The following is a 16553-nucleotide window of genomic DNA, read 5'->3' as shown; positions in this document are numbered from 1 at the left end:
ACTTGCACTGTCCTAGTGCAATATCTTCAAAAAGATAAAACACAATTTAAATAACATTAAGTTATATAGGAAGTTTATAAATATGAAAAGTCAAAAGCGTGATTCTACTGTCCACCTACACTGTGATACTTATATCAGCTGTTTTGTCTTCACATTTTAGCATTGGATTTTAGTCTATTAATTGTTTTTGATAGGTGTTTTTCCACAGAGTGATGATCTGCTTTTACAATCTTTGGAACAGAAGATTGCAAGGATCTCAAAAGTATCTTACAGTCAACTACACATAAATGAAGAGTAACTATTTACTTATGAGATAAAACGATGTAAGAATCAATTTTTTAAAAAGGTAATGTTACCACTATTTATCCTCATGTAATTTCAATGTAAGTAACTTTTCAAAGAAACTAAAGATGGGATTCAGTTAATCCCAGTAGAATGCAATGGGAGTTGTGAGTGTATTTCATTTTCACAAATTCTAAGTGTAGAAATTCTTTTGGCTACAGTATCCAAGATACAACTTTAAAGGTACTCACTGGATGTTCTGAGGGGTTTTTTCCCCCCATCCCTTCCCTATGTCTATGTACTGGAATAGTTGAAGTATGGGGCAGACCACACAATTTTGGCACAGTAAATAGGACTTCCTGCTCCTCATCTTTTAACGGGTGTTTTCCACCCAGATTATGATGTTCTACAGGGTGCTTCTACAGAGTCTTGTATTATTTGACTATCTAGAGTCAGATAATCACTTGATTTTACTTGTTAGCCGATCAATTAGCAAACACTATTCTCCAACAGCTAGACATGAAAGAGTGCACAAAAATCACAACCAACTTCAAATTTAAGGTGTTTTGAGGTTTTGGTTGGTTGGTGGGGTTTGGATTTTTGTATGTCTTGGTGGTGGTGGTTTGTGGGTTTTTTTTTTTAAATCCCCAGAGAAGGGTAAACAAATTAACTGCCCAGACTTTAACCCATTCCATATAACAGACTATCACAACCAGTTTTTTGTTCCCACCTTTCCCTCCAAGGTTATCATCCTTAATATTGCAGTTCAACTTCCTTGGTTTCTATCCCACTCTTCCATGAAAAAAATTCCTATTTAAAAGTCTACCAAAAGCTGTTTCCATCTAAAAAAAAAAGACATAAAAGTCATCTTCCCAAGAGCCAACAATCTGTCAGCATCTGGAACTGTGACAGTTTACCAAAACTTGGTAGTCCCAGCAGAGCCAAAAATCTCCCTACTCCTCAGTCAGGATTCAGCAGCATTCCCTCAGCATTCCTTTGCCACTCTCTCCAAGGACAGAATCCAGTCGAGAGCAGGAGATACACCTTGTTCACAGATAATGAACCAAAAAACCCAACAAATAAAGCCCAACAAAAACCAAAACCAACAACAAAAACCCACAAGAAAACCTGACCATGTCTCTTTTTGTTCATGACAATAAAATATCACACCAAAGAGAAGCAGACCAATACTGCCTCGGGCATTCTGACAGGTCTCTTTTTGAATTAGAGTTTACATTCTCTTCTTGCAAGGAACTAACACTACAAAAAGAACCAGTAATAAAAATAGATCTAGGTCATCTTTTGCTTTACCAAATTTGCTTTGCTTGCACATCAACCTTAAAGTAGTGCTCTAGGTAGAATTACCAACCTACATGCTAACAGACTGAACATAGACACAATTTCTAAACTCCAATAATTCTATTGGAAACACTCATAGGGAGTATCAGTACAACTGTGGATGGACCAACTGCCAGTCATTTCTGGGACAGTGCTTACAACATTAGGCAAAACCCCCGAAAACCTACAGGAGTCTACTTTAAAGTCATTACTACTTTGTTTCTTTGTCATCTGAATGACACTCTAATTAAAAGTTCTTTACAGAAATGTCTATTTCTCGATTAACAGCTGATTGCAGATGCATTAAGCTGTAAGCAAAAGTTAACACTCATTAATGAAATTACCTGTTGTGATTAAATAAAGACAAACAAAACGAACCACACTGGAAATTCTTGTGACTGAGAATTAACTAAAGTTAAAATTACTCCCTTAAATAAAGTCAGTCACACACCCCCTTTTTAACAACAACTTTTTGACTCTATTCAAAGTAGAATCTGTTTGCAGTTCTTGGAGTAACAGCCCTACTCTTAAAGGAGCACATTAACGGAGAGTTAATTGCAACAAGTGCTTCATCAAATTCTTAAATGCTGAAATATTAAATGTTTCAGTATTTAGTATCTAAATTGAGTCTCTCAAGAACTCTTTAAAAAGAACAACCACTCAAACTCCTCCATAAATTCAAGGAAAATTTAAAGTACAGCTGGTGAATGAAAGTAATTCGTTAAAATTGCTAAAAAGCACCCTAAAAAAGTTTCAGTTTAGCAGTTAATTTCAACCTGCAGTTAAAAAGGCACTAGCTGTCAGTCAGTTTTCTCACCCAACTCTATCATGAAAAGAAAAACTGACAGATCACAGGAGCTTGCCTTTGTAAACCAATTCGGGAACTTTCATGCTTCTTATTTGTTAGGTTAAAGGTTAAATTGCTGACCTCTGCCCTCCTGCTTAGCAGCCTTTCCCTTTTTCTGTAAAGCTTTATTTTGGGGCTGTATTTACATGGATTAGTCTCTTTTCACGCTAAGAAGGAATCTGTTCACAGCCAAAGCCTTAGTTCTGGTTGTACAAAAAGCAGTCACAATTATTCAGCAGCAGACAATGACCATATTGTGGATTTACAAAAAAACCACCTCAGCCATGGCAAGTTCTGTCCTTGCTGCACAAAACAATAGAAGAAAAATCTTATCAAGCATTCAAGAGAAAGCAAACAAAGCAGGCCCACTGTGAACTTGATGAAGATGTCAAGCTCCTTTAAAAAAATATAAATCAACAAAAGAGTTTAAAGTCTTGTGAGTGAGACTTTCTGTGCTGAATTTTTCTGTCTAGTTAAACAGTGCCAGCAGTAGCAGTATAGTACAGATTAGTAAATACTTGTGAAATAGAAAAGACTGTAGACAGAAGTAGTTAAAGCATGAAGCAAAAAGGACAAACAGATCTCTTCCCACAAAGTAACTTGTAGAAATGGAAGAACATTCAGTTACATTTCATATTAACATTTGGGGATTTTATTAAACCCAGTATCATCAGCTAACAACACACCCAAAAATGTGGTAAATAAAATCTGTGATTACTTGCAACAGGACAGATTCTAGTATCTTTTCATAAATTAAGTTTCTTTTCAAACTGATTTATGCATTTCATTTATACTGTAAAAGCCAAGTTGTGAACTGTCTTCAAAAGACACAGTTCAGCCCATGCTACTTCCTTGATCTGGGCACTACAGTCCCAGTAAGTTCTTTGTGAAAATCTTACATCTTGTTTGTACTTAGAAGAAAAGCAATCGAATGGAAACAGAAAAACAAAGCAGCAGCTTAAGAGAATTAGAATTCCCAAATACTACCTACCCACTTAGATTTGGTTACTTTTCCGGTCCTGCTATAGGAAGTTTGCTGAACATAATACTGTAAAGATGGGACAGGAAAACTTGTCATACCTCAATTACAGCACATGTTCAGCAGAAAACTTTATTTAATGGAAAAAGACCTGAATTTTGCACTTCCTTTGTTATTCCTAAATCTTCAATATGTTACCTATTTCTCAATACAGAACAGCAAATTCAACCAAGAAAATGTTTTCACCATAAAATAACCAACGTTACTCCAAGAGGTGCACAGGAAAGGTTTACAAACTTCTGAATGACCAATTCTGAACTTAATCCTACTTCAGTTACTTTGCTTTTGTTCAAGAAAATGCTTCATCTGTATGGGAGGTGCTGCTCTATTATCTAAAATTACGACCTATGACAAAAAGGTAACGATAAGGAGTAGCAGTGTGTCTGTTCTACAGAGACAGAAACCCACTAGCTCTCCCTACCTGTGGAAGTCCTATCATGGAAACCACAGTGACAACTGTAGAATAATTTTAGGGCCCAAGCACATCATGACTTCTCCAGTAGAGTTAAGGACTTCGATTAGTTTAAGTTATACCATCTGTGATGTTCTGGAAAAGGGGAAGGAAGGGGAAGAGCTATTACAACACAAGGGTAGAACATGAAAAGTAAAGAAGGAAGTACTTAAACTACTCACAAGCTTCTAGTAGGAACAAGATTAGTAGTACATGCTACTCTCAGAGCCAATTCAAATGCAAATCTCGTCCTTTCTCTCAAACAATGATAAACTACCTCAGAGTTAATAGTTTCCTTCTAAGATTCATCTCCCTTTTCAACTTAGTGGTATGTTTTCGAGAAAAGAAAGCAGTACATGGTGAGCCTTACAGCAAGACCTTTTAAATTCTGTCATAAAAGAAGTAGTATAAACTACATTTCTTTTCCTAATCCAGTGAACATTTGTTAAACTCTAACACACTTACACTTTGTCCATGCTATCGCATTTAGGCTTCTAACTTACCATGGTTTTTTTTAAAAAAAGAAAGAAATCCTCTAGCTGTGCTAAACCATTTTAGCTTTTTCCTTGAACACACAGCAAGAATTTATGCTACACTCACAAAAAGATGAAAGATGAGGTCCTTGGAGAGAAAGGCCTTTTGGCACACTACATGGTAAAGCTACAGATTTGACATACTTCTATACTGTCTGCTTTGGCGAGAACACAAAAGCCCCATACAAAAGCATGCTACGTCCTCCCAGACAGGGGTGTAAGGGGGTGTCTTACTCTGTGAGCATTTACTTTCAAATGTTCATACTTCAGAGTCTATTTTGATCGGTTACTTTAGACTAACAAATTCTCTTTTTCTACATGAGCAGTTTGACAGGCTACAGTTCTCCTTCCAGGCCCATCTAACAAGAGAGGATCTTTGGCTCAGGTCCTGCAAGATCCTTGAATTTGTCACATCATATTTCTGATGAATGATCTGCAGCAGTTTTAAGATCATAAAGTGCTTTAAAAGTTAAAAGAAAGATTTGTTAAGTAGTTAGTATGTTTCCACTTTCTTTAGAGAAGTATTTAAACTAAAATTGCAAGGAGCTTATTTCTACTTCTGCATCTCAAAAAACCAAAATCTTTCAGCTGAGGCTTAAAAAAAGGAAACGCAGTTCCAATGCACTCGACTTGCAAGCATACAGCCTGTAACTCAGTATAGAACTGAATTTCTACAAGTGCTTAAGCTAACTTAAGCAGTTTTAATTTGCACAAGAAACAATACGAGTTCTTTGTAATTCACTACCTCAATTTCTGTGAAGTTTTACTACTGTGAGATGCCATGAGAAATACCCAAGTCCTCCATTAGAAGGACAATCTCATAAAATGCATTTTCCCTTCCTTTACATGAAGTTACTTAACTATCATGGCAGAAAGGCAAAACTAACACAATAATAGATTATGTCCAGAATATATTACTGCTATCTGCTAGGCAATAAACTATATTATTATTCCCCTCTATCTATGATTTTTGAGGCTCTATTTTATCAAATTCCTGAAGGTTAACTCATATCAGTGAAACCTCTAAAATCTCTAAAGTTTTTTGTTTGGCTGTGGTTTTATAAAAGCAATACACCTGGATTTACCAAGGCAGATGACCTCCTTGCATCTAAGTGACAAGGAAAGCTAAAACTTCTACTGCGAGAACTACACAGCACTAAAATGCATTAAGGCAAAGACAAAACACACCACACAGGCTATAGACTATTAAAGCCCTATATGTGAATTGGAATTTGTCTTAGTAATCAATTTTTCTTTAAAGTCCTAACAATCTCTATATTCACCTGGAGTGGTTGAAAGCTAAAGTCGAAACAGTCATTCTTGAAGAGTTAAGTTGTGCCCATCTGTACAGCTTTAGCATCTTACTCCATCCAGCTACATGACTGCACAAAAGGCACCTGTTAAAACCATTCAGCCTAAATCAGCCTAATAAGACAGGTTTCCGTATTAGCCTTGGAACTGCACCTTTTCCTCTGAGTCACAGTCATTACCCAGCACTTACCTGAAAGAATCAGAGAACACTCTGAGTTTTAGTCTACAATAATATCCCATTTTAAAAATAAAACCATGACTACTTTTTCCTCTCTTCCTCAAAGTAAGGATGTGGGAGTTGGTGAGAAACACTGGACTTGCAAAGTTCCTATGCTTGACAAACTTAGACTTGACACACACACCACAGTTCCATGTTCTGTCACTGTAAAGATGCAGACTCCATTCTTTCTATTCGGTTTTGCTGCCCTAGACTTTTGGTGAGAACACATCAAGATCTTATTAGAAGAGGATATGGACAAGAGAACAGTGCTATTTGATGAAACTGAAAATTAGAACATGAATGAAAGCACCACTGAAACACTAAGTGATGAAATTCTGAATTCCAGACAGCCCAAAAGAAGAAAAAAAGAGTGGGAACAAACTGAAGATAAAAGTAGTTCTGTACTTTTATTCAATTTGAGGAAGTCAAACATTCTTTTAATGAAAAACCCCAACAAGCAAACCACATGCACTAACTTAGATTCAGTTAGCTAAGGGGAATTCCCAGCTTCCATGGAAATCTCAATCATAAGGTAAAAAACTGGTTTGGCAGTGGTCTTTTTCCTTCAGGAAGTATCTTCTTAATAACAAATGCTCATCTTAATGCTGCTGGTCACAGTTGCAGGCATCTTGCTTCACAGTCCTCAAAATAAAGATACACATTTATGTAAAGTGACCCAGTAAAAAACCAAAAAACCAAAAAAAAAACCAAAAAAAAACCCAAAAAAACAACTGAACGCTGGAATTGTATAATGTACCAAAGACTTTGTGTGCCAGAAATACACAGATCACCAATGCTGTGCACAGATGATCATTATTTCTAAACAATCTAGAGGGGAAAGGACAGAGAGACCACAGTTCGGCTGATCTAAGGATCATTTCCTTTCACAGTTCACACATTTCATTGTGATTTGGCAGAGTTCTGTCTGTACTGGAATAAAACAACGTTTGCTTTTCCAACTTCTTTGGTTTCACTTAAGTTTTTCTCTTCATACCTTACTAAGGGTACAAAACATCCTCCAGATGTTCCTGAAGCTTTTGTTTCTAGGAATCAGATCTTAGGATCATCACATAATTCATGCTGGAAGGAACCTCTGGGAGATCTCTAGTCCAACCTCCTGCTCAAGAAAGGGCCAGGCATGAGGTCAGACCAGGTTGTTCAGGCTATGATCCAGTTAAGTCTTGAAAACCGCCAAGGATGGAGATTGCACAAACTCTCTGAATGACATGGTCCAATTCTTGACTGTCCTCATGGTGAACACATTCCTGATACTCAGTTCGAACACCTCTTCATTCAGTCTATGTTATTGCCTCTTGTCCTCCTGCCATGAACCACTGTGAAGAGCCTGCGTATCTAATCTGGATGAGTTCCTCATAGATATGGAAGGCTGCTCTTCAGGTTCCCTGAAGTCTTCTCCAGGCTGAACAAGCCCAGCACTCTGACCCTCTCCTCACAGTGCAAGTGCTCTAGCTTGCTCACCATCTTGGTGGCCCTCCACTGAACTTGTTCCAGTTCACTGAAGTCTTTCTTGAAGCCTAGAAGAGATTTTTACCTCCTGCAGTCCACTATCTTGGTAAGCAGAAGGGAGCCTTTTACACCAAGCACTGGAACAGGCTACCCAGGGAAGCGGTGGAGTCACCATCCCTGGAGGTGTTTAGAAGACATGTAAATGCGGTACTTAGGGACAGGGTTTAGTAGTGGACTTGGCAGTGTTGGGTTAACAGTTGGACTCAATGATCTTATAGGATGTTTCCAACCTAAATAATTCTATGATTCTATATGGTAGTCAATGGATAATGTTGCTTTCATTAATTTATAAAGTTATTAACCAAATAAACATATAATCCAAGATTATTAACAACTACAGGAGCAATAAAACTACTTGAACATACAATTATAAATAATAAATAACACAAGTCAGTACCTCCCATTTCAGCAAGATGAAGTGAACTATGAAATATACTAAAGCTGTTAATTTCAGTTGATATTTAACAGACACATGGAAAGCAACCTTTGCTACTTTCACACTTTCACTCTTCTGATTCTCCCCCCATCCCAGCAAGGAGGAGCAAGCGGCTGCGTGGTGCTCAGCTGCCGGCTGGGGTCAAACCACCACAGCTACACAAACTTCTGAATAAAACAAGAGACATGTTTTACCATCCCACAAGCCACACAATCTCCCACACTAGGGCTGCTACAGCTTTGAAGCAATTCATTCTCCTCAAAACCATGCCAGAAGACTGATACAAGAATTAAGAGCATTGTAAGTGATAACAGCACTATTATATTAGACATGAACTTCAAAACCATTTGTCTTGGTTAATTTGGGGATCCATTACACAGGAAGAAATAGGTATTTTTAAACATGCTTGATGATTTTCTCCTTATATACCTTTTACACATTTTGCTTTTCTTAACAGTAACTGCTGCTTTCCATGCAACATACATTCACTGACTGCAAAAACAAAAAACAAGCCAAAGTTGATATATATTCTTGGTTTTCTACCAAGAAGTAGGGAAGACCACATGTAGGTCTCTAGGTTTGTATTTCTAGAATGGCCATTTGCCCAGGATACCAAATGGCTGTTAAAGACAGCCGACACTGAGAAGAACCAAACCACAGCCTTCATTTAGAAAAGGACAGAATATTTGGGGATACAGAAATCTGAGAATAAAGGATCCTTCTTAAATATACAAAAATTGGTTGGGAAAAATCTTTTAAATGATTATTCAGGGAGAATTAATAACTTCAGAATATGTGAGTTGCAAAAATTATAAAAACAATTATTAAAACATTTTTTTACTCACTAAAAATATTTTCTTAAGATTTTGCACCTACAAGTACATACAACAAACCTAAAATCACAACCAAGTGAAACTCCCACAGAATCAGTTGGTTTATAGAACAAAATGTATACTAAATTCTCCAATTAAAAACCTGTAAAGTAGTTTCCGTGCTTTTTAACCCACCTTCCCACAGCAGGGAATTAATCCCTCCAGGGGGATGCAAACAAACTTCAAAGAGAAGATTATACCCAGACACTAGTACTGTACAATGTAATGTTTATGGTCAAATTTGTTCGGATTTTCTGGCACTAGAATCCAGGTCAGATGTGCAGAAACAAAGACTAGTTATTAAAAGGGCTCCTGCAGTTACATCAAATAGTCTTCATGGCATACAGCAGTAGGACAAGCCAAAACTGTGTTCCAGTTACAACTCCTATGGAGGCTTTGGCAGTAAAGGAAAGAGTAGCAGCTATTTGACTTTTTCTGATTGTAACAAATACAGATATAAAAGGAGATAAGTGGCTTTCCAGTCAGAAAATACAAAAATCCTTTCTACTGGATAGATATACAAATATACAACATACACATGATACCTTCATAAAAGAAATACTACTTCAGTATATGTTGACTCATCATCATGATTTCATTTTGACACCACTCCTTTTCATAACGTTCTAGAGCCTGATCTCACAGAACAGCATTTTGAACTAAATTCTGGGATTACAAGTTTCAGCCTTTGGTTTTCCTGCTTATTTGATCAAGTTCCTCAGGTTTAGAAAAAAAGTGCCATCAAAAATTCACAAGTATATTTACATGTTGATTTCAGCAGTTATGAAACTTCTCTAGCACAAACATGGGAATACTTGTCAGAAATAATATTAAAAAAAAAACACTTGCACAATTATGGCTTAATAACAACATTTGGTAAAGGTAGTTAACCAATTCATATGCTGCATTCATGCCTTATTTCTAGATAAAATCAGTTGATCAAAGGAAGAATCCTGGGAACAGATAAAAGTACTTCTGTAGACAAGTAAGAAAAGAGGAAGTAAATATAAATTCCACACAAGAAATTTTAGAGTACTTTTTGTTTTAAAACTACCTATTCCTCTTATGGGCAGCAAATACAAGTAAGAAATACATTTACTTTTTCAACTTAATGAACCAAGAGTTATTTCTATTTTAAAAGACAAACAAAAAGGCAAAACAGTCAAAGAAAACTGCCCACGACCAGGGATGGAGACAAGAATCTCCTTATTAGTCCTAACTGTAAACTATACCACAGAACCAATGATTAAGGGATCTTTAAAAGCTAGAACAGCACAGTATTAAATATACCTCATTATCTCAAAGTCCATGGTTCTTAAGAATAGTTTTAGCCAATAAATAGGTAGAACTTCAGTACAAAACAGTACCTTTCCCAACGCAACTGATTCCTGAGTAGGTGACTTCTGCATACACTTCAAAGGTACTGTCCGGATTTTGTCTGAAAGTTAAAAAACACAGTATTTAGCACATCAAGAATTTTTTTCCAAGTGTACTTTCAACTACACAGTCAAGAAGGGTTCTAAGAATGCATGTGTCACAATAAACTAGATTTCTCAGCCTGTAGTCCGTGATGATTTCACATCAGATCTTTCTGCCTTACTAGTCCATAACAAGATACGACTGACAACTCAGATGAGTTGGTATGAACAGGGTGTCTAAAAAACTTCTACAGAGAAAGACAGATAAGAACAACAGAAATCAAGCACACGCAACCTTTAAGTCATTGTTGTGACTAGTCTGCATTTCTAGATACTAAAATATCACAGGTCTATGGTTCAGAACTTTGCCAGAAAAATAAACCCATGCCTTTTTATCATGTACCAGAATGCTACTCAGACAGAAAAACAAGTTATTTCAGCTCTTAGCCACAACAGTAATTTTTATACATGACCAACTCGCAAAAGCAAGTTCTTTTTATTTCATCTTTACTTTCAAATAAGAAATCAAATCACCTATGTGCTAAATACAGGGATTTAAAAGACAAAAAAATCCTGAATATTCTTTTCTCTTCACCAAACTGAGAACAGTCGCATTGTCTGACACAGGACAGACAAGGCAGATTCATATTTTCATGACTGTGACCCTTAAGTTCAGTTTCATGACACCTATTTGCTCAGGAAAGAGAAATAAAAAGGAAGCTGCATTCAAGAGGATACAAAGTCATTTTATGCATACATTACTGGAAAACTTCGCTTGCTGTATTTAGGGTGAAGACAGTTCCACCCTTTAATACCTGTCAAAATATTTCTACTGCTTTGTGAAAAAAGGCCATGCTGAAGAATATTGCAAATGCACAAGGTTTCACCTCATGAGACTCCAGAATCTTAAATCCAGAAAGCTGCCACATGCATGCAAAATAAGGAAATAGATACAATAGTCAAAGAAGATCCCAGAATCAGCTACAAAATGTAAATGAAGCTTGAGGAAAGACACTTACTCTGCTCCAGAGTTATAAATACACCAGTAATAAAAGTTAAAAGTTAATGATAAAGCTAAAACTTAATGAGTTTAAGACTTAAAAACAACAACAAAACATTTAGTGTACATTTTCAATTCTTACTAATACAACTCCAGAAGTGAAGCTCTGGAATTACACTTCCTAAGGAGCATGTAAAGGCAGCAGGTGATTATATAAGCATGCATATTTTGAGTCAAATTCCTGACTCTAACAATTTTAGCTACTCCAAAATTTTTTGAGATTAAAGAGAATCACATTGGGCTGTAATTGTTTAGTTACTGAAATAAGGATTTTGTAAGTCTGAACATGTGACATTTTATTCTTAGACTTTCTGGTTAAAACCACGAACAAAAATTGCATAATTACTGCTCTAAATTTATGGCTGCTTGTACAGTGATAATATTGTCTCCTAGGTGTTAATGTAAACTATCTAACATTAGAAAATGGTTGAGGTATAATTAACTTGTGAATTTTGTTAGCCTCCTTACAGCTAAGAATGAAAATTATGACAAACCCCCTATATATACACACATGCTAGAATTCCTACCTGAATAATCATTTAAAAAAATGAAACTCATCTTACCCAGCACCTCAAACCAAACGTATAAACACATCAAGGACTTCATCTTACTCTTCAGAGAATTTCTATTATTTTTAATCCTACTTTAACACCAAAAGGGATTAAACAAAACATTTCTAACCATGCCACAGCCCCACTTAGTATAACTCAAGTGGCTCTAAGCCAAACCCCACACCTATTTAAACTAAGAGAAAAGCTACCATTGGTTTCAGTAGCACAGGATCACGCTCAGCAGTTTTACAGAGCACCTCTCAGGAGCAACAACGGTTCACAATTCAATGAACGTTAATTTAATTTGCCACCAGTTCCCAGCTGATGTAAGTATTCATTTTTCAGAAAACTATACTCATAGGTTCTGAGAAATCTACAATCAACAAAACAACTATTATTTTGCATTATAAGACAAACTTGCATAATTCTCTCTGTGCTACTTAAGAGTTGCTGCATATATTCTGCTTTGAATATTGAGATACCCAGCTACATTCCTACGATGGTACGGGATGATACCCATGTTACACAAGAAATGTATTTTTCCTTACATGTATATTGCTGAGCAGTCTTATCTCACCCTCCTTGTTTATGTCTTTATTTTTAGCACTCTGTTTCCTTAATTAAAAGTTTATAAATTTTATAATTTTTTTACAGCTAATGGATAAAATAACAAACACCTTTTTAGTATTATGTTAGAGTCTGTGTTCAGATTTTTTAGTGAAAACACTCTATAACACAGCTGGCAAGAGCACATACTATACACCAAAACTTTCAGACAAAGACATCATATTTTGCATTTTAATATTCCATGACAAGCGTCCACTTATTTCTATGAACAGTGAAATTAAAGTAACTTTGCCAAGTCAGAAACTTAGTATTAAAGGCTGCATTCAAGCAGCCAACACCTCAGCATGAGAATGAAGTCACTGTTGAATTCTGAGTATTTTATAACTTTTCAGTGGAATTAAGACAACAAGTCACTATGAGACTTCACACAGTTTGCAAATATAGCATAAACGTGTATCAGAATATGTATATTTTGCAGTCCATTTTGATGACTATTAAACTAACCTGCATCTAATGGCACCTGTGCATTGTATTAAGACCTCAACCCACAGAAATCATCCACAGCATTATAACCTTAAATACACACACACACACACACAGTTTTCTTTCCTCACCATAATCACTTAAAGACCCGTGGTCAGTCATCAAGTGAACATACAGATGCAATTAGAAAACACATATGTACAAAGTATGCACAAAAACACATAGTAGCCCATTTATTTGATAACTGGATAATTTCAGAAGGAATTATTTTTTAATATAAATTTAGGAAGCAGCTCTATGAAAAAAGAATGCATTTGTGATAAATGCTAGCTGTATGAATTACTTCAAATCTCTCTGCTGTGAAGTAGCTTTAGAATCAAGGCAATCCGTAAGAACTTCTATTTTACATACAGATATGTACCATTTACAATCAAATTATTAGCTTTTACTGAACTGCAAGAGGTTTGTGCAGAATAAAATTAAATGAAGTCCTTCTCTGAGGTTGTATGTATGAAGTACACACCTTACATATCTAAAGCCTATTTCAACCAACAGGAGGAAAATGAAATAGCACTTTTGACAGAAAATATCATGCTAAATTGAGGCATGAGAGAGGAGCCTGACACTGCTTGATAATTAGCTGTCTCGTAACAAGACTTAGTTGCTCAACTCTTGCAGAAAAAAATTATTAGCAGAAAGCTGTAACTGCTAATTCAGTTCAGAAATTGCACCTCAAACTCTGATTCATTTCCATATATTTAACTTATTCTGACTGGTATTCCCTTGGTAGATAATATTACATTTCAGTATATAGCAAACTTTATGTTAAATATCTGAAAGGATTCCTGGATTAATATGAGGGATGTCTTCTATCATCACTGAAATACAACTACCTTTGGAAAGGAACATGTCAAGTTTTTTTACAGTGCAATGCAATTCTGTTGAACAGGCTGATATCAACACATTAAAAAACCCCTCTCTCTCTTTCTCTCATAACATATTGAGTACTGAAGAATACCAAGAAGCACTAGCAGCCAGGTTAACTCCATACCTATTTTACATTACCTTGCTGGCACAGAGTGCCTTGCACGTACCGTATGACATGCTCCAACACGAAGCTTAACCCAACGGTGTCATCCAACACTCAATTTACCTTTCTGTCGCCTGCAGCTATACCCAAGCCAAAAGTTTACAGGATTGCTGGCAATCTCTTGATTTCTTTCACTTCAGTCTGATGCAGCTACTGATAATTTTCTCTAAGCGATCTTTCACTCAAATGACTCACTACTACACATCCATCAAAAATCTGACACATATGTGCGGGTTTCATGCAGACAGTGTGATCATGTGCCAAGGGGTTTAATATCCCTCATAATTATCAATCAACAGCAGAAGCAACAGATCTGACTACTGGATTTTTGCTAGGGCTGCAACACATACTGGCAACACCATTAAAAGGGGCATACCTCAGCATACCCAATTATAAAACAGCGCTCTTATTCATGTTCCCCCCTACCCCAATAAGGGAGCTACTTATCAACTTGAAAATCTTTGCTGGATTAAACATCCAGCTCAGAAGAGCAGATCAGAAAAGCCTCTTACTCAGATAGGCTCACTCATTCTTTATACATTTCAAGACTGTTTGGAAATACTGTCCTTACTCTACCTGGGCACAATGTTTTGCCCAAAGTGCAAAAAGGCAAGTTATTAATTGTTGCTCGAGATGAAGTTGCTTAATCACATATTGGACAAAATGCTTCCTCACAAAGTCCTAAGGAATAAAAAGTTATGCTTATATGGGGTTATCAGCTGTGTTTTCCTGGTGACAGAGAAAGACATTCACACTGAAAGACTGCATAGCTAAAGTCCTAAAGTCCACTGGCTGTAACAAATACTTCTAACTGCTACATCTCCTCACTGACACCCACTGTGAGGTTTCCAGTTGAAGTGTCTCACCTGAGTGATTACATTCACATTCAGCAAAGTGTACACAAAGCCACTAGAGGTCAAATCAGCAACCAAAACCCCAAAGATGGCAAGCATAGCTTGCGGATTCCGCAAGTACACAAAAGAAGCTACATTTTAAGTTAACATCAGCCTTTTAACAGCTTGAAGATAAGATCATCATAAGTCAGTTCAGATCATAATCTTGAAGTGACCCAAGCAAGCATGACCACTACCACAATCTGAAAGTGCAAGACACTACCTGCTCTGCTGTCAAAACAGTAATGCATTTTAGATTCTACCTGTAGTTCAACATAAAATCAGAGTTTAACTAGCTTCTCTTTCATTTACTGTAGCAACAGTTGAGAACCCATACACCAGAAAAATGCAAAAATGATCCCCACAGTGTCTCCTGAAGAAGGAAGGTTGCTTTCGAGAACCAACCAATCACCTCAGTGCTATCACTACAAGTACTCATTATCCACTTACATTTTCCTAAAACATCTGGCTGGATAGACACAAGCTTATGTCTATTCAGCCTGTGGGCTTGCGAACATGGAGATGTGTCATCACACTAAAGCCGCTACAAACTATGTCTCCTCCAGTCTCATATTCAAGTTAAACAAGAGGTGAAAAGTTAAAGCCCTGTGTAATCTTGAACACTGTGTTTGAGAAAGAAAAGCAATTGCTCAACAGCACCTACTGAAACTGCTGAATAAAATACAATCTAACTGGATCTCTCCACTCTATCACACCTTTCATGCACAAAGATGTCAACACTCCCTGCTTGGTGATAGCTTTATTACACCTCTACCTGTCTCAGAGGAACTGAATTCGCCAGGAATGGCATGTGAACGAACTGAAACCTTTAACGTCACAATACCAAACACACCAACGGGGCTTACCAATAAATCAGCCCCCAGCTTTATGAGAACTATAAAAATATTGAGGGCACACATCTGCAGACCCAACACATTAATTTCTTGCACCACTCTTCTCCCCCGAAGTACCCTTGCTAATGCACTTTCACGATATCATGGCTAGGCTATCCATCTTCCCTTTGGCACACTCTACGCAAGGAGACTTTGAACTCTCTCAACCCACCACACCCCAAAGCAGAGGTCACCAGTGCTGGCCACGAAGACTTTCCCACTCCAGCAGCCCCAATCCTCCTTAAGGCCTGCACCGATAACACTCAATCTGCCCTCACAGCCTGGCTTTATGCGCTACCACACGGAAAGGTGAAGATAGGGAGAACGAGAGCGACAACAGCCCAGTGTGGGTCTGAGGGCGGGAAGCGACACTCCCCTCCCCAGGGCGGGCGGACTCCCCGCCCGGGCAGTGGGAGAGTGGGCCCCTCTCCCCCGCCGCTTCTTCCCTCCCCGGCCTGCCAGCCGGCCTGGCGGGGTGGGAAGTACTTTCCCCCTTTCTTTCTCCCCCTCTTCCTCGCCCTACCCCGAGGCCTGCAGGCTGGGCCGGGGTCTCGCCCGCGCGGCCTCACACAGAGCTGGACGGAGGGCGGGGAAGTCCCCTTCTCGCTCTCCAGAGCCCTCCCGCTTTCCTGAGGGCCTGCGAGCGGGGCTGGAGAGCTCCGGGGGGCACTCACTTGATCCTGGATCCCATGGTCTCTGGGGGGCCGCATAGACCCGGGCCAGAGAGAGGAAAGGGGGAGGG

The 16553-nt window shown here is 37.8% G+C and overlaps 1 protein-coding gene across 1 annotated transcript in view; it reads right to left on the bottom strand.

Annotated features, from left to right (window-relative positions):
- The window catches only part of LOC104412049 (DENN domain-containing protein 1A-like), a gene marked incomplete at its 3' end in the record, with an annotated part of 116462 nt that extends 99915 nt beyond the window's left edge, over window positions 1-16547 (bottom strand). The window contains exons 1-2 of the mRNA XM_010022642.1: window positions 16486-16547; window positions 10224-10294 (exon numbers count right to left, since the gene is read on the bottom strand). Of these exons, the coding sequence (XP_010020944.1) occupies window positions 10224-10294; window positions 16486-16502 (88 nt within the window). The remainder of the gene's footprint in view (window positions 1-10223; window positions 10295-16485) is intronic.
- Window positions 16548-16553: the final 6 nt, after the last annotated feature.

The sequence above is a fragment of the Nestor notabilis genome, unplaced genomic scaffold, assembly GCF_000696875.1.
Source record: "Nestor notabilis isolate BGI_N333 unplaced genomic scaffold, ASM69687v1 scaffold5409, whole genome shotgun sequence".
NCBI lineage: Eukaryota > Metazoa > Chordata > Aves > Psittaciformes > Psittacidae > Nestor > Nestor notabilis.
This window is presented reverse-complemented; position numbering and strand designations above follow the sequence as displayed.